This window comes from Lutjanus erythropterus, chromosome 7 (assembly GCF_056507025.1).
Source record: "Lutjanus erythropterus isolate fLutEry1 chromosome 7, fLutEry1.hap2, whole genome shotgun sequence".
NCBI classification, from domain to species: Eukaryota; Metazoa; Chordata; class Actinopteri; order Lutjaniformes; family Lutjanidae; genus Lutjanus; species Lutjanus erythropterus.
This window is the reverse complement of record NC_139323.1, coordinates 10980587-11005389: the sequence shown is the minus strand read 5'-3', so window position 1 is coordinate 11005389 and position 24803 is coordinate 10980587. Positions and strand designations below refer to the sequence as shown.

The 24803-nt window shown below is 39.2% G+C and overlaps 1 protein-coding gene across 2 annotated transcripts in view; it reads left to right on the top strand.

Moving 5' to 3' along the window:
* The window catches only part of tmem131 (transmembrane protein 131), a 38017-nt gene extending 13619 nt beyond the window's left edge, over positions 1–24398 (top strand). Inside the window, exons 6-41 of one of the 2 annotated variants that reach the window (XM_084722663.1) lie at positions 1597–1713; positions 1806–1928; positions 2065–2145; positions 2253–2403; positions 2907–2963; positions 3064–3125; positions 3211–3319; positions 4527–4635; positions 4743–4896; positions 4994–5164; positions 7014–7124; positions 7542–7676; positions 8568–8672; positions 8768–8854; positions 8971–9123; positions 9212–9287; positions 9374–9488; positions 11188–11326; positions 11439–11548; positions 11644–11716; positions 11854–12005; positions 12093–12235; positions 13000–13186; positions 16554–16739; positions 16862–17017; positions 18664–19103; positions 19190–19374; positions 20690–20820; positions 20913–21031; positions 21123–21269; positions 21366–21516; positions 21728–21843; positions 21930–22011; positions 22111–22214; positions 22325–22479; positions 23397–24398. In XM_084722663.1, coding sequence (XP_084578789.1) covers positions 1597–1713; positions 1806–1928; positions 2065–2145; positions 2253–2403; positions 2907–2963; positions 3064–3125; positions 3211–3319; positions 4527–4635; positions 4743–4896; positions 4994–5164; positions 7014–7124; positions 7542–7676; positions 8568–8672; positions 8768–8854; positions 8971–9123; positions 9212–9287; positions 9374–9488; positions 11188–11326; positions 11439–11548; positions 11644–11716; positions 11854–12005; positions 12093–12235; positions 13000–13186; positions 16554–16739; positions 16862–17017; positions 18664–19103; positions 19190–19374; positions 20690–20820; positions 20913–21031; positions 21123–21269; positions 21366–21516; positions 21728–21843; positions 21930–22011; positions 22111–22214; positions 22325–22479; positions 23397–23663 — 4959 coding nt within the window. In that variant the 3' untranslated portion in view covers positions 23664–24398. Of the gene's footprint in view, positions 1–1596; positions 1714–1805; positions 1929–2064; positions 2146–2252; positions 2404–2906; positions 2964–3063; positions 3126–3210; positions 3320–4526; positions 4636–4742; positions 4897–4993; positions 5165–7013; positions 7125–7541; positions 7677–8567; positions 8673–8767; positions 8855–8970; positions 9124–9211; positions 9288–9373; positions 9489–11187; positions 11327–11438; positions 11549–11643; positions 11717–11853; positions 12006–12092; positions 12236–12999; positions 13187–16553; positions 16740–16861; positions 17018–18663; positions 19104–19189; positions 19375–20689; positions 20821–20912; positions 21032–21119; positions 21270–21365; positions 21517–21727; positions 21844–21929; positions 22012–22110; positions 22215–22324; positions 22480–23396 lie in introns of both variants that reach the window. The other variant, XM_084722662.1, reaches the window with a different exon arrangement.
* The last annotated feature ends 405 nt before the right edge of the window (positions 24399–24803 follow it).

Sequence of the window (24803 nt, the reverse complement as noted above, 5' to 3'; positions counted from 1 at the left end):
ATGTGTAGTTTTATGTGGTAATCAACATAATTTGACATTGATGAGTCTGACTCAAAGATCCACCAGATTTCTATCAATTAATTTTTGTCGACTTTAAGAACAGTTAAGAAAGTTGTTTGCAGTTCAGTCAAACCACTCAAATTCTTCTTGCTTCAAGGTCCAATTTACTATCATAAAAAACACAGATAGGAGTATGTCAAAGGGTGTTATTTTGGATCCATCCTCCTCATCTTTTGGTTTCAGATGGGTGTTTTTCTTTAATAAGTGCCAAGTACATACAAAATTTACATGTAACCAACATATAGCTTGTATCTACTGCTGTGATTTTCCCACATGTTATTTTACTCATGTGTTTCTGTGTTTTGGCTTGTCTATTTATACAGCAGGATTCTTCCGTGTACTCTAGCCCATATATAGTTAAGAGACTACATTCCCTGGAGATCTCTGCTGTGTTCACATCTTCCAGTGGCACATGTTTCGCATCACAACTTAAGTGATTTTGTTTTTTTTATCAGTTAGTAGGCATCTATAGCTTCTCCATTTCCTGTATGCATTGCATTGTGGTACACTTGCAAACTGATATCTTTGAGTGTGTGGGGAAATATGAAATTACCAGTTGTTCTACTTCACTTCGCTCCAGTTATTACCGTGCGCTCACAGCTATAAGCTTAATGAGGCGGCAAAGCACAGAGCTCTTAGTAGTAGATGCAAAAGGATTATCTATAATCACTATCAAGGAAACTAAACATTATTTTAAATAGGGTTAGTGCATTAACAGCACAACAGAGGTTTATATAGTATTATATAGTTACATAATGTTATACTCGCAATTTCTTTTTTATCCAACGACCATGTAGAGAAAGAGGAAGTAGGTTGCTATGAGCATATATAAATGCAGGATATATATAGAGAGACACTTCTGAGACCAAACCTACACCCTCAGTATGCAGGTTGAAAATGTCACAGCTTGCATATGGTTTCTTGCTTGAAATACTTCACTTAATAAATGAATAATGCTCAGGTTAGAGAGAATGTTTCCCATTATTCTTTAATCTTTTTGCTCCTGTACTTCCACCAAGCCTTTATCTGGTGAGCAGTAAATTTCTCCTGCTGTAGTGGATGTTTAAAAACTTTGTCTAAATTCCACTGCCCCACTCCTCCCTCCGCTATCAGCATTTCTGATACTCTCTGAACGTTCTGCAGCAACAGCGACGATACAAGAGGATCTTTTCTGTCCTGTGCTGTTACATGAGTGCACGAGATGCTTTGGTCTTCTGTTCTTGAGCTGCTACTTTAAATTGACTCAGGGCAAAAACCACTGAACAGACACTACTTGCAGCCGCAGGCACCACCAAAATGCTAAAGTTAGAGTGTAGCTGTAATGTTTTCATAGCAGCAGACCTTTAGGGTCAGGTGTTGTGGGAGTCTGTTAAGATCTTTCAGGTTATTAGCCCAGCTGTTCAGGGGTCAGAACATGTGAATAACTGTGAAAAGCTGTATTCTCCTCTGTCTGTTTAAAAAGTGTTCATTGTACTGCATCATCATAAGTATTGTGTATTTTTAGCCACTTTTCTTTTCCATTTGTTTTTCTGACAGATAATTCCACCTGGAGGGAACACGTCATTCGATGTTGTGTTTCTTGCTCGAGTAGTTGGGAATGTAGAAAACACTTTATTTATTAATACATCGCATCATGGAGTGTTCACATACCAGGTATAGACCGAAATAAACAATACTTTGTTTTTGTTAGTTGGATTATTATATTACCAGAACACTAATTTTGCTTCTCCCTCTCTGCCCTGAAGGTTTTTGGGGTTGGGATCCCAAACCCCTACAGACTGCGGCCCTTCATTGGGGCTCGAGTCCCAGTAAACAGCAGCTTCTCACCTCTCATACACATCCACAATCCTTACAGTGAGCCACTGCAGGTAATATAGAGTGATTCAAATCTTTAAATCGTTAAATTTTATATAAATGTTTGCTTGTTTTTGAGTGGATGAGTTGATCAGTGTTGGATTGATTTGATATTTAGCTGGTGTGTTCCTTTCCTGTGTCATACTCCAGGTTGTTGAGATGTACTCCAGTGGTGGGGATCTACATCTAGAGCTTCCCACGGGTCAGCAAGGGGGCACTGGAAAATTATGGGTTAGTTCCATGTCTTGGTGTTTTCATTCGTTCCAGTGTTTGTGTCGAGTCTTATTTTGATGGTCAGAGTCGAGGCACTGTCACCCATGCTGACCTTCTCCCTCCAGGAGATCCCCCCTTTCGAGACAAAGGGGGTGATGAGAGCCAGCTTCTCATCAAGAGATGTCGACAACCACACGGCTTTCATCAGAATCAAAACCAACGCCCCCAACGAGGACCAGTTCATCATCCTTCCTGTAGAGGTGGAGGTCACATCAGGTATACTACCAACCCCTCTGACTACATTTGATATTATACTCCTTTTTTAAAGAAGCCCTTTTATGCCAATGTGATTTTTTAATATCTCAAAATAATGAGAAACAAAAATATCTTAATATCTCAAAATGAACTAATATCTCAAAATAATGAGCATTTCAAAATGATATGAAACTTTCTCAAAATAATATCTTAGTATCTCAAAATAATGAGTTAGTTTCCCAAAATAATGTGTTAGTATCTCAAAAATAAGAAACCTTCTCAAGATATCTGAAAATACTGAGTAAACATCTAAAAATAATGAGTTAGTATCCGAAAATAATAAGTTAATATATCAGAATAATGAAAAACTTCAAAATATGACATAGTATCTCAAAATAATGAGTTAGATATGTGAGAGACATTATATTGATTGGAGGATCATTTTCATCACATTGGCACAGATGGGCTCCCATATTTTTTTCCTGTCAGGTAAACATTTATCTGTTTTTTGGTTTTTTTTGCAGCCCCTGGTATATACTCCTCCACAGAGATGCTTGACTTTGGTACGCTGCGGTCACAAGGTATGGGGTCCTACAACAGAAGCTACATGTTGCAGTTTTTCATTATTCTCCAGCCTTCTTTCCTCACTCTCTGTCCGCTCTCTTCCACATTGCCTCACAGATCGTCCCAAACTGCTGAATCTACACCTTTTAAATTCAGGGACAAAAGACGTTCCAATCACAGTAGGTATCCTTAGCAGCCTTGTTAAATCCTTAAACGCGTATCTTAAACACTTATGTAACCGCATCCTTTATTTATGCTTTACAGAGTGTACGGACAACACCATCAAATGAAGCAGTCACAATAGACTTCAAAGCAGTCACACTGAAGGCAGGCGAGAGCAGATATACCAAAGTTGCAAGTATTAGTTTTGATGGTAAGTAATGTTTTTTTTTCCTGTGCTAATATTTCACACTTGATCTGCTGAAATTAGAGCTGTACTGAATCTATGAATAATGAATATTTTAAAGTGTGATCATCCTAAAAATATCCTTGAACAAAATCCTCAATTTGAATTAAGTGACTCATGTGATTAAATATGTTCATCTTTTTTTTTTTTTAATTAAAACAATTTTCTTTAATGAGTCAATTTCGTCAATATAAATAAAGTTCATGTTTGTGTTCATGCTGTCAGACTGCTGTTAGACTGTCCTGTTCATACAGGTGCATGCTTCTTTTTGGACATGGCAAACAGAGAGCAACCAGTCCTTTGACCATAGTGAAAGTATTATTTTTGAAAGACTAAACACCAACAAATATGGATTATGAAATTTAGATTTCTTGACTTGACAATGCTCTGGAATTATTGTAAATATTTGGATCACACAAGTTGGGAACAATCTATGCAGCCACCATTGGAATCAAATTCTACATATTGTATAATACAAATAATACATATCTATCCTAATATGAACAAATAAAGAACCTTAGAGCTATAGTATATTAGTGTATTTAGTAACAAATAAACACTCAGTAGACCTGATAAAAACCTCCTAATACAGTCTAAGTCTAATACAACAGTCCTGCAGTAAATCCAGGATATGATGCAGATGTTAACATAGCAAAGTTAGCCAAAAATATCTTGTCTTCATTGTTATTTTAAAATAGTACAGTTAGATGCACCATTTCCACTGAATTCAGGTTCTTAACCAGGAAGTTGAGAGCAGTCGGTTATAAGGTGTGAACTGCAAAGCCTGCATAATGTCAGTTTCCTCCCTTTAGTCTTAACTGGTACACAGATGTAGAAAACTGATCTTAACAAGAGGCTCACAGTGTGGTCTGCATCAACTTCCTCATTAGAGTTCTTTCATTTTACATCCGTTTTAGGTTTATGTATATACCTGGGAGAAATTTAAAAAGTAAATTAGTCAGAAATCAATATATTTTCCCCTCGTGTGTATCTTTCTAATACATACCGACTGTATATCTGGACATTCTGTAGCTTTAAGAGTTTTATTCGATGTGTTCTTACTTGAGAAATTTGTCACACTTGTTGGTTAAGTGTTGCACAACTTCCTCTTGTGGGGCCTGGTATCCTTTTGCAGCGACTTATCCACTGTTTTGATCTTGTTTTTTCTCTGCAGCCTCAAAAGCAAGAAGACCATATCAGTTCTCTGGAAAAATAACTGTCAAAGCAAAAGAAAAGAGTTACTCCAAACTTGAAATCCCATACCAGGCAGAAGTTTTAGAAGGGTGAGTTTTCTTGTAGGTACAAATGGAAAATAGGTTGTTCTGTTTTTTTTACATAGAATAAAAATATTAATGCAAGAGTTTCTCTGGTTTGTCATCTCTCCTCTCAGCTACCTGGGCTTTGACCACACGGCCACGTTGTTCCACATCAGGGACAGCCCTGTTGACCCAGTGGACAGACCCATCTTCCTCACAAATGCCTTCAGCTTTGCCATCCGGATACACAACGTGTCCCTGCCTGAAGAGGCCAAAACCATGTTCAATGTGAGCGTCGCCAGAATCTATTGACAGAGGTCGCTCTGATCACAAAGTGTGATATGTATGTACAGAGTTCAAAATGACAAAAGTTTTTCTGTTTTAGGTGCAGAACTTCAGCGCGCCCATCGTTATCCCCCCACATGAGTCACGTTACATCTTCTCCCTCCTCTTCAGACCAGTCCGACCCTCCATTCACATAGACAGCAACATCCTGCTCATCACAAATGCATCAAAGTTTCACCTGCCTGTCCGGGCCTACACAGGCTTCTTGGAGGTATACACTTGACATACAATTTATTTTGAAAAAAAATCCTAATAGTTTGGTTAGTTACCATTAAAATGGTTCTGAACACAGAGCTAATTAATAAGACTCTCATCCAAGTGTTCATGACATTGACAGTCTGTATTCTTCCCACAGGTGAGCTGGCAAACTGCATAGCAGACAGAAATGTTGTATAAGTTTAATTTTAGATATTTATATGGTGATTATTTTACACCAAACTCTTACAGCCAAACCTACATAATACCTAGAAAAGTAGTAATGCTGATAATGTTCACAGTAGGGCTGCAACTAACGATTATTTTCATTATTTTGTAATTTATCATTTCACGATTAATTGATTAATTGTATAATCTATAAAACGTGAAAAACACTCATCATAATTTCCCAGAGCCCATAGTGACATCTTTAAATTGCTTCTTTTGTCCAACCAAAAGTCCAAAACCCAAAGACTCTTCATTTCCTTTCATAACTGACAGCAAAAAGCAGCAAATCCTCACATTTAAGAAACATGAACCAGCAAATGTTTGATATTTTTGCTTGACAAATTACCGCAGCTCTACGCAGTCTACTGATAAAACCTGTTTGAGAAAACACTCATTATTTTGAGTTTTAGTTTGTAGGAATTGAATGTATTTCTGTGTATGCACATCTTTTACCATTAAAATTTATACTGAAATCAATATGATGAATTAATTTACAATGTAAACGTGATTTAACAAACAAATTACTTGAATTCCAGTAGACTCAACAGCTGAGATGGTGAGGAGTTAAGCTGTGTTGTTTCTTTTTATCATAATTAGATGTAACTGCTTCCTCATTTAGCAATCTGGAATCTGGTATTATTATCTCAGTCTATAAAAGTAAATATTTGTTGTTTACAGTGAGGGAAAAATCAACGAGTATGTCTGGTTTTAGCTTTTGATAAGGCTGGCCATGGAGATTTCACCAGCTGACTGTTACAGGATATAGCTCTCTTGTTTTAGCTGTGTAGCTGGCATGACAGAGTAGAGACAGAGGAAGTGGTATGGTGTTCGAGAGGCCACAGTTTAGCAACTGACTACAGCCTGGGCAGCTGTACAAAGTAACACTAACTACACAAGTAGAGTGCATTTATTGCGGTCTGGCTGGTTTTTATTTCTGCAAATTTCAAAAGTTGTTTTCTATGGAAGCCCGTCTCTGCCAGTGTAAAAAAGGGAGAAAAAAAAATCCTCAAAGTCACTACAAACAGGAACTTCCTCAAACGAGGTAGTTCTCTAAATACTGAGTTAGTATCACAATATTACTTCAAGTCATTATTTTGAGATATGAACTCATTATTTTGAGATATGAATTTGTTCTGAGATACTGAGAAGATATTTGTTAGATATTAAGTCAATGTTTTTTTGAAACAAAGCAAATATTTTGAGAAAACTTCCCAATATACTAAGTCATCATATTTTAAGAGAGAGTAAGTCATTATTTTGAAGATGTTTCTCATCATTTTGCAGTACTTTCTCATTATTTTGAGGAACTTTGTCATTTTAAGATACTCTACTCTTGTTTTTGAGATACTAAGTCATTTTGACGAGTAGTATTACCATCTCCAGTGTCTCGGTATTTTGAGAAAGTGTTTCATTTTAACGACTCACAGGATCTTTCTTTTTTTTTTTAATCACACTGGCAGAAACAGCCTTCCACAGTTTACACAGAAATCATTGTAATGGCATAATAATTTTCTATATTGCTAAACAGATGTCAAAAAGTTGTATTCAGGTCTTAGCTAAATTTTAACCAAACATGTAGTCACTGTATGTGTCTGTGTATAATATGGTGTTTGTATTTTTTCGCCTGCTGTGAACAGCCACTGGTCCTGCCTCCCAGTCTGAAAGAGAACGTCTTGGACTTTGGTGTTCGCAGTGCAACACACACCAGCAGCATCATATTTGTGGTGGTTAACAGTAATCCTATAGAGGTGAGATTATGCAGTACACTTTAAGTATTATTACATATGTAAAACAGTACCCAATTATGTGACAAGTGTCAGATTTTCCTGGATATTTTGTAAGTACAGAAATGATAATGGGAAAAACTTACTTGGTTTTGTGATTATCTTTCCTGTTCATTGCCCAATACAGTATTAGGTCCATTGTGTAAGGCACTTCTACATGGTTTTTGAATATGCTGACAGTTGCTTTCAAATATTTTTACACTTGTTGCAACACAAACCTTTATGCTAACATATCCATTTCCACAGAAATAGTTGATAAAGTGTTTGAGCAATTTAAAGGACAGTCAAACAATGCTCAGCAAAAGGACAGAAGTCCTAGTGAAAAGCGTTTTGTACATGTTTGTCCTTTCATTCATTTTCAATCTACTTCCTGTCCTCCAGCTTGAAATCAAGTCCTGGCTGGTCACAGGAGACAGTCTGTCCATGGAGCTGCTGAAGACAGAGAAAGGAAACACAACAGTGGCTCTGAGTCGCCTGCGAGAGCTGCAGAACACTTCAGCCTCCCATCACAAAACAGTAAGACCTCCACAGTGTCACCACAAAGCTGTGTTTGGTTTTATGGTCTGATCAGTGTGACACTGAATTTAAATACCAGACTTTGTCACTGAAAGTCGGTGGTGAGAAGTGTCAACAGACTAGTGCAATCCAGTACAAAGGCCTAGCATTTAAATCCCACCTTTATGAAGCTTCTCATGTTTTGTTTTTGTTGAGACTGTGTCATATGAGCCACATGAGGTTGTGTTCTTGTATTTCATTACACTGCAGATATACAGTTTTAGATACATACAATTTGAAAGTCTAATCATAAATTTTTCCTGTGACATAATTTATAAGTCATTAAAGCTGTAGTAGGTAGAAAGCATAAAAACATTTGATTGTTGAGCCTCATCTGAGTTATGTTTCGTTTTCTCCGTCTTGAACCCCTCCTACCATACAAGCAGCACACGCTTATGTGCACATGCAGCAGTTTTCCGAGGCCATTGAGAGTGAACAACAGACATCAGCTGTGTGTAATAAAGCAGATACATGAAAATACAAACAGCGACAGAGGAGAGAAACTACATTTCAAAGCACCAAAATTCAGTTAGAAGCTATAGAAGTACTGAGAGCTGAACATAGAGACTTTCTTTCTGCTCTCATGAACACATACATCTTGGTGGCATGTCAGTTTTGCTAAACGGCTGCGGAAACTTTTGACTCTCAAAACCACTAAGATCAAAGATAAAATCTAATATAAGGTCACAGAATTGATGATGACTGCAAAAACAAAAAAAAACAAAAAACAAAAACAAGGTACTTTAGCACTAACTCCTTCCTCATGGAGAGAATCTGCAGCTGGGGCAACATGAGATGCTTTTGCATTTGAAAAAAAGAAAAACTAACGCACATATTTTTGTCTCTACCAAGGTAATATTGGCATCTGGCTATTATGCAGCATTTCGAGTGACGCTTGTGGCCAAAGCGCTGGAGGGCATGTATGATGGAGCTGTACATATAACAACAGATTACGAGGTAGGTGACCAGTCATTTCTGCCTTTCTTTGTCAAAGGAATGCTCAACCAGCATTCAGTCTAATTGTGACATGGTTATTTTTTCTTTTCCCTCAGATATTAACCATCCCAGTGAAAGCTCTCATTGCAGTGGGTACATTAAGCAGCTCTCCCAAACACATCATTTTACCACCTTCATTTCCAGTAAGTAAGATTTGACACCTGTCCTCCGTATCTCAGCTGCAGATGTCTACTTTCCTGTGAAATACCTGAGGTGTTGCAGCTCTTGACATGTCTGCAATATATGTGTTTTTCTTCAGGGGAAAGTTGTTCATCAAAGCTACAGCATACAGAGTTCTTTTACACAAAAAGTGAGGCTGCAGCAGATTCGCTCCCTGACAGAAGATATACGTTTCTATTACAAACGGCTCCGCAACAACAAAGACGAGCTGGAGCCCAGACGTAAATCTAAGGTAGCCCTCCTCATCTCACGAGTGACATCAGTGAGCCATACGCGTCCTTATAGACACAAACTTATTTACTTTCCTCCATCTTTTTCAGGTGGCAAATATTTATTTTGACGCCAGCTTGCAGTGTGGTGATCACTGTTATGTGGGGCTGCCATTTGTGCTTAAATGTAAGTTTTTTTTGTTTTTTTTGAGTGTGTGTAACATTCAAATCTCACAAAACAGGAGTCGAAACTAAAATCTTTTTGTTTCACAGCTGAGTCCAAGCCTCATGGGCTGGTGTTACAGGAGGACATCTGGGACGCCGATGTGGATCTCCACCAGAGACTCCTCAGACGATGGAAAGAGCTGAAAGAGCGCTCTGGCCACAAGTAAGCATATTAGGGGTTTAAAGGATAGTCTGGATATTTGCTGATATTGCAAAGTCTGCCACACAATTTCAATTTGATTCAATTTAAGGGCCTGTGACCGATATGAGATAATATCATAAGCATATATCATATATTCAATCAGTTCCAGAAGAAGCTGCCACGACTCTTTTTTCTGGTTTTGGCCATAAAAGAAAAGGACAGCATATAAAAAATGTAAATAATTGTAAAAGGTCAAGTGCAGTAAACTTACTTTATATTGACTTCTCTAACACATATAAACATGGCTAGTCACCATTATTAATTAACTTAAGCCTATTGTATTTTACATTGTATTACTTTTTCTTACTCACCACTGGTTAAAGTCCCTGCATTTCCTGACAGTTGACTTTCAGCCTGCTTGCAAGTATTTTCAGCCTCAGTTTCTTGAAACAGAGCTATTAATATTGCCACAGCAAGAGCAGCAAGTTAATGGACTGCACATTGAGATGTCCTGTTGGCATGTGCTTTGTATGCTGATCCGTCCGATGATTTATTCTCAAGAGTGGAGCAAATATCCTCATTGACTTTTTCTCGGCTGCTTGCCATTATGTGTTTGGATGTTTGAATGTTTAAGAAGAAGGTGCGCTTGGATAGAATCAGTGACACAAACTAAGGCTGCACAATTAATTGCCATTGCAACAAAATCGCAGTGTGGCCAAATGCAATATCCAAATTGCTAAACCAAATCGCAGTTTTTTGAAAAAGGGAAAGTGTGTGAGAAAAGAGCATTATAATGAAGTGATGTAGTGCTGCATTTAATAAAAATCTTGTTCTTCAGGTGAAAGAAAACATGTTTGTTTGGTTCAGACTTCAATAAATATCACATCATCATGATTTTAAAAACAAATGAAAATGAGAATTGTCTTGTAAAACCGATCATTTCCATTAATCGTATCGCAATCGCTGTTTCAGTCCAAATAATCACAGTATGACTTTTTACCAAATCATGCAGCCCTAACATGAACATGCCATGAGATTTTCAAACTAAAGGCATATCTTACTGATGATGATAAGGATCGATGTTTTCATTTTCCATCCATGATACTGGATTCATGACTGTTGAATTGATATATGGATCCAGACTGATAGATCCCTAAAGTCAGTGTATTACCTATAGTAGATATTGGTCGACATGCCTCCAGCTTGAAGAAGCACAAGTACCAGCATGGAACTTAAACAATGTACTGCTGTGGATAGGGTCGGCAACAAAACATATTTTAGCCACTTAAAAAAACAATATAAGTTTAAGTGAACACTATATGCATTGCCTTGCAATCTGGCAGCCAGAAAACCACCTTATATAAGCCAAAATATTGGTTTGTCTCGCCTAACGAGACTACTTGGTGAAAATCTTCTCAATATAGTGTGCGCTTATACTGATTGATTTTTTTTAATTGGTAAAATGTGTTTTGCTGCTGACCCTGTCCACTGCAGTACATTGTTTAGGTTCCAACACCTGCTACGTCCCCAATCTGGGGGTGTGCTGACAGCCACCTACTGTAGCTAAAACACTGACTATAGATAAGTATCCCATACAACCCCACACACAAATAATCAGAACTACCCCTGTAAAACTCAGTGATCTTTGGGTTTTGTTTATCAAATTTAGCTGTTTTGCTATTTACAGGATGTCACAAGATGTTTTCTTTTCTTGCTTAAGGGTTGAAGCCGTCTTTGAAGTCAACACGGACCTCCAGAAAAACGTTCAAGCTAAAGTAACGGCACAGTTCACCTGGCCCACAGTGGTCAACTCCTCTCAACAAATTATGTTTCCTCTGACCAACACAAACAGCTCCTCTGTGAGTACAAACAATCCGCCCCTTGTTACCACATGTGCACAAAGACAGAATTATTTTAAGGTGCTGTTCTGCGTGTTAAAGTGAGGTGGGACATCTTTCTGTGTTTATGCAGGAAGAGGAGGTAATTCTGCAGAATCCTGCCGACGTCCTCGTCTATGTCCAGGTTCTCCCTTTGGCCCTGTTACCCAATCCCTCAGTGTTTTCTGGAAAGCTTGCTGACCGGTGAGAAATCTGCACGATCACAGCACGTTTTTTGTTTTGTGGCCCTGCCCCCCCGTCTTGCTCTGACAGTCTTCTCCTCTGATTTTATTTCCCAGGCTGCCATTAGGAAATTTGTCCAACATCAACATTGACACAAACACCTTAGAGTTTCAGGTTCACAGAAATCAAGTGAGTGCAGCGAGAGTGAGATGCACCATTATTCAGGAATTCAGAGAATCAGCTGCTTGGTATATAATTGCATTGCTAATCACAGCCCTGCATGTGGAAGCTGTTTGTCTCTAACAGGCCCTGTGTTTGTTTGGCAGACATCTCTAATGAAGAGCAGTACAGGGTTTGTAGAGGGATCAACCAGACCCTTTGTGTACAACCTCCTCCTGCTGCCCGGAGAGGTCAAGTCATTCAACGTGAGGTTCACTCCCGTCAGCAACCACAGTGTCTCCTCCCTCCTCATAGTCAGGTAATGTCACAACTAACCAAACAATCTCTTAAGTTAAAAAAGTGTCTCTTTTCTGAAATTGTGTGCTTCATTGGGAATTTGTTTTAGGAACAATCTGACTGTGATCGACACAATCATACTTCATGGCCGAGGTACGACGGAGAGCCTGAAAGTTGCAGGGAAGCCTCCGGGACAAGGCAGCTCACTGAGGTTTAAGATGACCGAGGCCCTGCTGAAAGACTGCACAGAGAGTGAGTTTGTGGCCCAGATCAGTCTGACCATGGGGCCCCATTTACACTTCCCTTTTCAGGTGTCTCATATCCAAATAAAATCCTGGTTTAAGATAACTTCATTTACATTAAAGACCATATTTACACCTGGTATTAAAATGCAGTCTATACCTAGACATATTATCCAGAAAAGGAAAGATACATCAGTGTGTGTAAAAGGAGGTAGTTCAGGTGGACTACTTGGAGGTAATCTGGCTCACATTGTGTTCAGATTGTAGCTAAGGCAATCTGTACAAGATGACATCCATACAAAACATACACACTGATACACATATTTGTTTTTAGCTGGCTTCCCACCCAGATCAACTTTTCAAATCATTTGAACACATAGTGAGAGACCTTCTGTGTGATGAATCTATGTCAGTAAGGTGAATAATTATTATAACAAGCTTCTGCACAACCAGAATGTCATGACGCATCTTAACAGAATTTGAGGCAATTTTCCAGGACTAGATGCACCTTACTGTACAAATGCTGTTTCCTTGTAATGTCTCCACATTCCAAAGCCATCACCAGTCTCTCATTATTGTTCAGTCCTAATCTTTTGGTCAAAGACAAACAAGAAGGGAATTGCAGCCTATGCCTATTCTTTTTTAGCCCAGGAATCTCGCTGAAGATAATTATAAAACAATTCTCACATAACTGTGTATCATGTCTGAAAGATTAAAAAGTAATATGACAAACACTTTTCTGTCCATTAAAAGTTGTCCCTTCATGTGTTTCAGAAACAAAAGTCAAGGAGCCAAGCTTCACTCTCAAAAGAACCTTCAGAGTGGAGAACACAGGCTTGCTCCCGATCACAATCAAATCAGCAGAAATCAACGGACAGGCATGTGAAGGATATGGATTCAAAGTTCTCAATTGTCAAGAATTTGCACTTAAGCCAAACGCTTCAAAAGACCTCATCATACTGTGAGTGAACAAACATGTTATTTCTCTTTGTCCATGAGTATTCTACTGTGCCTAATTTGGACCTTCAGTTGACATAAGAATATGGGTAATGCATGGGAACGTCAGAGATAGTATGTGTGTGTTCTCCCATCACCCATGAGCTCTATTAATACTTGTCCTCAGCCTCTCTGGCTGAGTAAGCCCTCAGTAAGAGGATGAATTGGCTCTCTGTCTCTCTGCAGCCTCTGCTGGCTCTCCCCAGGTCTCATTTTTCTTCATCTCTTAAAGTTCAACTCTTCTCTCAAAACTGAAGCATATTCACCTCAAATGTTCAAATCAGGATGTTTTTTCCTCATTCAGGCTTCACTCAAAAGTCAGAGTGACACCAGCTCTGGAGCTATATATTGTCTGTGGCCTCTCTGTCTGTAAATTCTGATGTAATGTGATGTTTGTCCAAATTCCTCGTCCAAAATCAAAGACACTGTAGTGTTTGTAGGTGAATGTAAGCAAACCCCACCCCCATCAAGTATTCTGACATGCAAGTGTTAAAACTGTGACTTGCTGGTTTTCTGTCAGCGATATCATCATTCTAACAGCAAAAGTGTGGTTCAAAGTGCTTTATAAATACCACAAGTTTAAGGGTCATTTCTACTATTAAACAACTATATATGAAGTTGCTCAAATTGTAACCTGAGCACCATGTTTTAAAAACCCTACACAGCCATGATAAACCCTACTGATTACACCTCGCCAACAGATTTTTGGATATCGCTGACAGAAACCCCCCAGGTCAGGGGCAAATCACTGCTTACCCCTATGAGTGAGGAAGTCCAAGACATAATCCAGAGCTTGGTGAGAGCTCGATGATGCCCCGCCGACATTCAGACGGATATCAAGCAGGTTTAATATTGCTTCATATCGGGGAAGGATCAAGAAGCCATGCACACAAACCCACACACAAATACTGGAGAAGAGTGATCCAGTTAGTTTAGGACAGCAACCTTTTACTATCAGAAGAGCAAGAAAAAAAATCTCTCTCAGTTATTGAGCTCTCTGTCCTCTGAGAGTTTTCTTTTTTTGGATTTGGCATCCATAGCTAGATGAGGGAGACTTAAGACTAGAGTCATTGATGTAGACTGCAACACACCTTTTAGTTGTTGCAATATTTTTTCCTTCAATTTAGTGTATAGGCTACACATTTTTACAATTACAACTTTGTGGACTACTAGCCATGCTAGTCGACGTACAACAGCAGTCCACCAAGCATGCATTGCAGCTGCAACTAATGATTATTTTTTATTGTTGATCAATCTGTAGATTATTTATGTAGTCTATAAAATTGTGAAAAGTGTCGATCAGTGTTTCCTAAAGCCCAAGATGACCCTCAAATGTCTTGTTTTGCCCACAATCCAAATATATACAGTTTACTTTCATAAAGAGTAAAAAACAGAAAATATTCACATTTGAGAAGCTGAAATCAAAGTTTTGATTTTTTTTTTTCTTTAAAAAACAAAACAAAAAATGATTAATTGTTGTAGCTCTACATCACATTTATAATCTTCCCACTCCAACATCTGGGCAGACTGCAGTGTAACACTGAGTATTGCACATGAGACAATAAATGCTCCCTGTAGAGGAAATGTTGCAGAAGCAAATCAAGTTTGTCGTTACCAAATTTTTCATTTTTGGATCAAAGCTTGTTGAAATTTGAGAGAAAAAATCTCAACCTTTGACTTTTCTCATGGCAGACGTTTTGCCTTGTCATAGAAGGAAAAGCAGATGTGGGACTAAAAACAACAATAGTTTTGGCTTTTGGCAAGTGTCGCCCAGTAAACCTGTTATCCAACATGTGCAGTTTCATAGCCCTGGAACTGGCACGGCTGAATAAAATGCAGTCATTATTAATGTCATTAACTGCACCAGTGCCTCTTCCCTCCTGTCACATGTCAGAATGTCTGACCTTTCTGAAAAAGGCCTATTAGCAAATATGTTTGTCTACTAATTTCTGATTAATCGCATAATACGAGACAAATATTTGACCACAAATTTACCACACATCACATGATAGGTTAGAAAATTAAATTTGCACATGAGCACGTACTGTCAACTGTCTCTTATCAGTCCAGACCATCAACAGAGTAAACATCCTCTGTGAAAGATATGCACTTCCTTCAGTTTGTGACTAGTGGGTGTTGATAAGGATAAAATGCAACTTGGAGCTGCTTTTTCAAACAGGTTTGCTGCCTGCTTCGCCTCAGGAATGTTCATTTTAACAACAGATTGTCTGTCAGTCAGTGAAGGACATTTACTGTGACTGTTGAAAGAAAAGGCCTTGAAACCGATCACAACCGATCACAACCGCACACTCACCTTCACTCATCAGAGCATTTCACAGGTCAGATAAGTCCATCATGGTCATTTACAAAATTAATTTCAAACACGTCTAAAAGGTTCATTGATCCCTGAATCACTCTTCTGTCCAAGTAGGACTACAGCAAATGATTATTGTCATTACTGATTAGGCTGCCGATTATTTTTCTATTTATTGTTTAACGTAGAAAATATCAGAAAATTGTGAAAAATGCACGTCACAATTACCCAGAGCCCAAAGTGACGCCTTCAGACTGATTCTTGTGTCCAACCAACAATCCAAAACCAAAAGACTTTTCATTTATTGTAACAGATGATGAAGAAAAACAGCAAATTCTCACATTTAAGAAGCTAGAAGCAGCAAATTACATTGACATTTTGCTCAAAAAATGAAACAATTAATCAGTTATCAAAATAATAGGCAATTAATTTTATTCTTAATCGACTGAGCCTCAGACGTTCAAACTGTGGTACATATACCACTGGTCGTATGCAAGTTCCCTCTAGTGGTAGAGATTTTTACATTTTTTTTCAATGAAATAAATAAATTTGAAAACATAGAATACTACCAAATTTCAAATGAAAATACTTAAAACAAATATAGTTTTTCCTGTATTTTTGTTTCAAAGTCATCTAATAATTATCGGTAGATACAAGTTAAACTGTGGTGGCAGACAGTACATTCAGAAGGAGAATAAATCAAGCAGCCATGTTTAAAATGAAGTGGATGACAGTGAACAGAGTACAAAGTGGCTATTTAAGAAGCACCAGTGAAGTGTTGACAGAACCTGCTAGCACCAAATGTTGCAAAACACTAACCATGGTACTTGGAGAGTATGATGTAAAAAGTTTGAGAAACACTGGACTAAGCAATTAATTGACTAAGTGTTGCAGTTATAATTAGTAGTCTTACTTTGTGGCAACATCAACAGACCACAGGTTATGTCAGATACAGATTATTATGGTTTTTGTGTTGTTCCACACAACCCTTTAAACCTGTTTACTTCTCTCGTAACAGGTTTACACCCGACTTCACTTCATCTCGAGTGATCCGGGAGCTGAAATTGGTGACGTGTGGAGGCTCTGAGTTTGTGTTTGTCCTAAACGCCTCCCTGCCCTACCACATGTTAGCTGCATGTGCAGAGACCCTGCCCAGGCCGAGCTGGGAGCTGGAGCTCTACATCATAGTCTCTGTCATTATGAGGTGAGTATCGCTCTGTAGTCTGCAGCAGATCATTAAGACACCACCACAAAAACATACACCATTTAATTTTTTTTTTTTTTGTATCTCAACTGAATTATTTGTTGTATCTGCCTCCTCTTCAGTTTAATGTTTCTGTTGGTGATTGCCACGGCCTACCTGGAGGCTAAGAGCATATGGGAGCCTTTCAAGAGACGTGTGTCAGTGGAATCCAACTCCACCTTGGAGACTGGGAGACCATTTAATCTCAGGGAAATTGTGCAAATTCACAGTGATTCAAAGTAAGTGTGACATGGAAAGCGCTGAATTACATCTCATGCAAAGGTTGATTGAGCAAAATGTTGGTCAAACCATATGACATCATCAATGCACAGAAAGATATCATGTTAATCTAATGAAGCGGAAGATGGATAGAATATTAAAAACAAGTATGCAACGTTTAATTCATAATCCATAGTTTATTAGAATTCACTTAAAAATAACCCAAGTTTGTCTGTTAAATGTTGTTCAAATGGCTAAAGTTTTAAAATAATGTGTCTTCATTGTGATTGATTAGGTTGTTGAAAGGGCTCTGACAGAGAAGACAGTGAATGTCAGTGATTAGGTGTCTGTGGTTAACCACTTGTTGGCCCTTATCACTGTTTTTTCTGGCAGCTTTGCATGTTTAACCTGACGTATTTGACGAATGAGAGCTATCTGATTGGCTGTTTAGCCACCTATTTAGTGAAGCTTCTTTTTCTCTTATTCTATTTTTTTTTTTTTTTTAACTTTGACTTTTTAAATTTTATATTATAATGTCTTTTTATACTTAAATGTACCCACTCCACTGAGTTGGCTCTTTCTCTGAGTGTAACTAGTAGGGGTGTAAATCACAAACCTCATCTCAGTACAATATTATCATCGATTCTTTGGACAACATTACAATATTTGCTGATATCAAAGTCTGCCACGACTCCCATGAGTCTCAGGGTCTTGAGATCGATATCAGCCAATATCACATGTTCATTTAACACATTCACTCACATTTATGTCAGCACAGAAAAAGCAACTAAATCATGATTTGACAATTTTATGACTGAACTCTTCCAGACGTGAGTGACACAGATATGCCTTGGGAATTTCAAAATAAAGGTATTTCTTAAAGGTGACAATAAAGATTGATATTTTCACTTTGCATTGATCATATTAGATCACTGAATCAATCCAGATCAATGCATTGTTACACCCGTAGTGATGAGCTGACAAGTCAGTCTGATATAAGGCTAGAGAAGCAATAAATCATTTTAATATCAGACTGATTTGTCAGCTCGTTACACTTCATTTTCCAGACAAATCGCTGTGCAATCAGTGGGATAATGTACAGTTGAAGTAGTTGTGTGAAGTAAGTCCCTTCAGGGTGATTCTGGTCCTTCACCACCCTGTCGGGGTTTATTCTGCCATAATAACCTGCTCACTGTGCATTATCCCTTACATTATGATATCCACAATCAAAGACGAGACCTAGTTTCATATAACAACAGCCATATGTTATCAATATTTTGCCCAGGCCTAATTTCAGCTATTAATTTGTCATCAAAATATAGGCATCTGGCTAGACCACATGTTGTAGTCTTGTGGTATGTCTAAACAACTTTTAATAGAAGACATTAGATGATAAAAACAAAACAAAGCATTTAATCAGTCAGTCAGCTTTTGTTGGCACTGCTTATGTGAAGTCAAATTGGTGTGTCAGAGGCCCGAGGATCATTAGGTCTTGTATTTTAGCTTTGTTGAACTGAGATTTAGATAAAAAAAAAAAAAAAGTTGAGCAATCATTTCAGGAGCTTCACTTCTTTCTGAATTTAAGTTGGTTTAAGTGGCAGAAAATCTAACTGCAGGGGGCAGCTGCAGCATTCACACTGTTAAAGACTGTTCTTTCACTGCACAGGTTAAATGATTATGGCGACTCACCCCAGAACTCCAGAGGAGTATATGCGTCCAGCAACGGAGCAGCTCGGGTTGGAGGCAGACAAGGAAACAGCCGCACCTTATCCGACTCAGACAGCCAAGATAAGAGGTCCAGGATCGGCTTCAGCCGCCCATCTATGCAAGCTACTTCCTCCCAGCTGAGCAAAGGAAGTACAACCTCAGGCCAAGAAGGCCCTCAAGCTGCCTGTCAGCTAACCAACCGGAAGGCTCGGAGTGCCAAACAGCTGGATCTCCAGAGTCCAAGTTTAGCCGGGTCATCATTGCCTCACAGGGGCCTTGGACCTGAGGATGCAGACTATGCCAACCTGATAGGAGCCATGGACAACGACCTCGACCGTCCAGAGTCCCTCAGTGGTGAGACTGTACAGGAACAGAGCTCTCAGTCAATACAAAACAAAGGTACTACCCACATCTGTTTTTATCAGATCAGAAGGCTTCTGTAATCATTGACAACAGTTTGAGGTTTATTTTAATATCGTTTGCAGTGTTGGAATCCAAAGGGAAGCTGCGGGGCAAAGCAAAAGCCCAGAGGAAGAAGGAAGAGAAAGAGAAAAAATCAACAGTAAAGACTCAGGGAGACGAGCTCAAAGATAACCTGGCTGACAACGACGACAGCTCCTCCACTACTACAGAGACCTCCAATCCAGACGTGGAGACAAACATCAAAGAGGTACACTGACTACACTGTAGTCCCACTCACATCCAACACTTTAACCACACTTTGCCTCTACCAAAGCTGGAGACTTGGACTCTGGTTGCAAAAAAGTTGCAGAGACTTAACTTTGTGATATGTAGGCATTGAAAACCCAACAATGTGAGTAGTTTTGCTTGTGGGGCCCTGCCAAACTGTCCTGAATAATAAATAAAATAGCCAGCATGCACACAATGTCTCTATAACCTAATGCACACTTGCAGCTACAGGCAACAGAATTAAGTGGACAAAGTTCTGAATTCAAATGAAAGATTTTTTGAAGCATTCTGTCTGAATGGAAGGGGGGCAACTGCACCTGCCTAAGGAAATGAAAACATGAGCTTGACATATTTGTCTGGTTCCCAGGCTAGCACTCTACACTACACTGTAAAAATTGTTATTTCAATATGAAAAATGAGACTGACTGCCTTAACTATATTGACATTTTAAGTCAATTGAATTAGTACTGACAAATTAATAAAATGTATTAATTGCTTATAATGTTGAAGAATTGAGGAGTCAACTCAAAACCTAGTTCTGTGAATGACTGTTGAGTTATAATGACAGGAGTTGCTTGTTAAGCTTAACTTCCAGTTATTTTTTCACCAGTAAAGCAGTTTCATGTCTGATCCCTAATGCACAGTGGTGTCACGGTTCAATTTGAGTTTCGTTTTTTAGATCTTTTCAGCAACACAGTGTCATCGCTGGACAACACAAGCAGGCAGGGATGGAAAGAAAAAAATACTTAGATAATCGCAGATTCTGCCTCTGATTTTGCATTATTGACATTGAAAGCTCATTGTGATAGATTTTCAATTTAATATTGAAATTATGATACCTCTACTAATGCACTATGCTCCCTTATTATTATAGCTGTGGCTGAAAAGCCAAAGCTTGAATAAATTGGCAGCATAATCACTTTTAGGATCAGGACTGATCCTAGTTTTAACGTGACTGAGCAGAGATGTGTTCAGATCAAATCCAGGAGCAGCGATGTACAGAAACAGACCGTACAGTTGCAACTCATTAAACTATGTGACACAATCAGTCTTCAGTTAATCCTTCAAACCTGTTAAATACCCTGTTTCCATTAAAAAAAGAAATATTGTATGTAATTTTGGCCATTGTTTCTTATTAGCATTGACAACATATATGTTCATATTGACTTGCAAGTCACAACTTGAGACTTGTATTGGTTAAAAAGACTTTAAGAATTGCTCTTTAATCTACTACTATTGGGATGGCACAATAGTAAACATGCTGTTGTTATACCTTTTCCTTTGATTTCTTCCAGGAACCAGTGAAAAAGAAAGGAAGGACAGTAACCCCGGGAAAAGTGAAAGAAGAACCTTCAAATTTCCTACTCAAACCCAAAACCAAGAAACAAGGAACCACAAAGAAAGAAAACCAAGCAGAAAAATCCAGGTCTGTTCATTTAATCGCAGGTGACGGCTATACACTCTTGTTTATTGCTTTATTAAAACTCCTTTTTTAACACAAATCTTTATTGTTCTCAGTTCTTTGGAGCTGCCATATGTAACACCGCTGGAGAACAAACAACGCAAGACCTTCACTTCTAAAGCTCTTTATCCTCTCACCAACATCCCAAAGACAAGACCTGTGCCGAAACAGAGATGTGAGTTACTCTAATGTTAACTTAAATGTTGTCACATTGCTCTCTGCTTCACTACCAGATGTGTTTGTGACACGTTTTGTTCTGACAGTAGATGGAAAGCTGGATGACGGGCGCCCCTCTCTGTTGGCCAAATTGTTCAGCGGCTCAGTGCCGGAGCTGGGCCACAGCAGCAGCTCTGAGGGGGAGAAAGAGTTTGCATCTCCAGAGTGGGATGTACCACTTTCCAAAAACAGCGTCCGTAAGTCACAATCTGAACATCCAGGGTCTGTCCTGTTTCAGATGCTCACATATCAGCCTTTAAAAGATGTGATTTTGTCTTGCTCTCCACATGCAGAAGCTGATAGTCTTCAGCAGATCTCCCTCCAGACGTTAAACGCAGACCCTTTCCTGAAGAGATCCGTCACAGCCGGGACCTGCTCCCCTCCACCGACCTCACCCAGCTTACTGTCCAGAGGCACCTACAGTAGTGTGCTCAACAGTAACAGGTATTCATTTGGTCAAATGTGCAGTGAATCGGCTAATAAAACCATGCTTGTGTCATTTGAAATACTGAAAGGATTCATGTCTGCTTATTAGGGCTGAAAATATATCTAATTGGGATTATTTTGACTGATTTGCAATATCAGAGAGAAAATACTTTGTACATTATTCAACACTAATCCTGATTCTTGGTGAATTTATTTCTAATGTTTGCAGTGAGGGAAACCAAAAGAAGGCCCCAGGAAATAAATTGTCTGCAGCCACCCCACTCCCCGGAAAAAATGGGAACCCCACGTTTGCTGCTGTAGCGGCTGGTTATGACAAAAGCCCAGGTAAGAATGTAACGACGAAGTATCACTTGATCTTTCTTGTGCTGTTTTGCATAAGAGATAACACAGATGTTTTCTGTGCCCGTCAGGTGGGTCTGGCCCAGGCAAAACTGACAGCCAAGGAAAGAGTCTGGCACACATGACTTCAGTGGAAAGTGACAGCTCTGACAGGTAATGTGAGAAAATTGCAATATTTATTTAGAGCCACACATGGCACCAAGATACAATCCCAGTGTAATAATACTTTGTATATATTTTTCTCTACCATAGCTCTGGATTATGGAGTCCCATTGATACAGCCAGTAGCCCAAATTTCCATCCTGCCAACTCATTCTCTGCTTTTGGACCCAACAATTCCTTCAACCTGACAGGAGGTAATCTGTGTTGCTGAGGTTTCTGAACAAAAACAAGAATGTAGAGTAACTGGTCAAACAGTTGATGGTTGGCTGGCTGCATTCAAACTGAAGTGTGTGTGTGTTTTTAGTTTTCAGTGGAATGAATCTACCAAAGTCGTCTGAGCCTCAGCAAAGCTGGCCTGAGTTTACCCCTCCTGTACCCTCCTCCATCTGGGACATACCAAGCAATGACTCTCTGCACTCCTGGCCCAGCAGCTCCAGCTCACCGACCGCCCCAACTGCAGTAAGAGCCTTTATCTGTTTTTTAAAGGGATAGTTCAGACTTTTGAAGTGATGTTGTGAGGTATTTATTGATGGCCAGTCAGTCAATATTACTTACAGCACACTTCCCCAGTTTGGAGAGGCAGAGAAGAGTACCAGCACAGGAGCTAAGCAGTGTTCCGTTGTGGACAGGATCTGCAGCAAAATGTATTTTAGCCACCTAAAAAAAAAACAATATCAGCTTAAGTGTACACGACATTCAAGATATTTTCACTGCTTTTCCTTGCAGACAGCCTTTCCTGACAGGAAACTTCTGTTATGTAAGACAGTGTATCTCCAAACCAGCCAGACTCCTTCGGCAAAAATTTATGTAATTTTACCTCACAGAACAGGGGAGTTGCCGGTCTGCTGCTGTCTCGATCAGTGAGCTTATGTTATTGTGTGACTTCAGTGCATCCAAACTAATGTGCTAAAACACAAAGTCACATAATAACACAAACACTCTAATCAAACAAGGCAGCAGTAGACCAGCAACTCCTGTCTTCTGCAAGGTAAAATTACTGTTTTTGCTAAAGGAGTCTGGTTGGTTTGGAGAGAGAGTGATATTTTGCTCATAATGATGATTTCCTGTCAGGAAAATAAGGCTGTCTGATGGCAAAAGCGGTGAAAATATTCCAAATATAGCATGGACTAACACTGATATATACTTTTGGTTTTAGGTGGCCTTTTTGTTTTTAGCTGATAGATTTTGCTGCTGTCCACAGCAGTAAATTGTGTAGTAACCTACAACAGTACTCCTGCTGTTTCACCACGCTGGGGGCGGGTCAACTGCTATTCACTGGACTTGAAAAATTCCAAACAATCCCTTTAATCCCAGATATTCCTCCTGCTCATGGTATTATTGTTAATCTTTCCTTCTCTTTTTTTTGTTTTCTTCAGTCACTCCTGGGAAACGGCCGCAATCCCTGGTCTACAACCATGCCCTTCGGGAACTCCATTTGGTCAACAAGTGCAGATTCAGCCTTACACCCTTTTCCTCCAACAACCAACTCAACAACTCTGACTGATCTGGTCAGCAGTCCCGCCCCGTCACCACCAGCTTCTACAGAGATGAGTCGCACCTACAACCCATGGAGCATGTGGCGCCCCACCCTGAGTAGGCGCAGCTCTGAGCCCTGGCCTAGCTCCTCTGACAACGGCAATTAAACAACACATGACTGCACTTAACAGAAGCACGTCATGAATTTGATGTATTCTGTATGCTAAATCAAAATCTTTTATAATCAGAGATTCCCAACAGAAAGCATTGTTACCTGAAGTGTAATGCATTTGGTAACCTGGTGCTGTAGGTTACCAATCCTGCAATTTAGTTCTCTGCAGCTTTTTATTCATGGGGGCAGAAATGCTACGTTTTTATTTGGATTTCTTTTAACGGGTGCCCCTAAATAAAAAATGTTGATAGCATGGTATGCTAATGCCAATGCAGCCATTTTGCTGTTATAGAAAGGCTGGTAATGCTGCACTCCCTCTCAAAGTTTGGTACATGGTGCAGAATCTCGAAAGTTCAGTATTAATGTTGGAACACACATCTTATTTTAAGCCATGTGTTTTCACAATCATTTTGGTTCTTATTGGTTTTTTATAGAACTTGGTTTGAAAAGTCAAATTTGCATACATTTGCATTTAAATCGTTGCATTAGGCTTTTATTTGGCAGCAGGGATCTTTCAGAATCTGAAACATGATTCTTCAGAACACCAACGACCCAAAAACTTGAACATGAACGTTCATGTTCCCCATGTTAAAACGGGTTCTGCCCTCAAATTATCAAAGCCTTCTGTGAGAATAAATTGGTCGAGTGATCAAAGAACACATAAGTTTGAGGTTTGTATTGTACATTGCCTCTATTTGTCAGCAAATTTAAATAAAGGACTTCAGCAAAACATTGTGCTGTTCATGTTATTTTATAGGAGACACTATAAGCACCCAGGTGTCAGAGACAGACCATGATCTTTATCTAAACCAAACCAAGCAGTTCTGCTGTCGAAATCAAACCAAACTGCAACTGAAAACTGAAGTGAGCTGGATATAAATGACCAAACAGCTGTTTCATGGCTACTCTCAATCAACCTGTGCAAATAGATGTTATTTTTCCATTTCAACCTGCAAGAGCTGATTTCTTTGACCAGCAGCAGAAACCCGTGAACACCATCCATCCATTTTCTGTAACCGCTTACTCTGGAAGGATCTCGGGGGGCTGGAGCCTATCCAAGCTGACATTGGGCGAGAAGCGGGGTTCACCCTGGACAAGTCGTCAGTTCATCTCAGGGCTGACACATAGACAGACA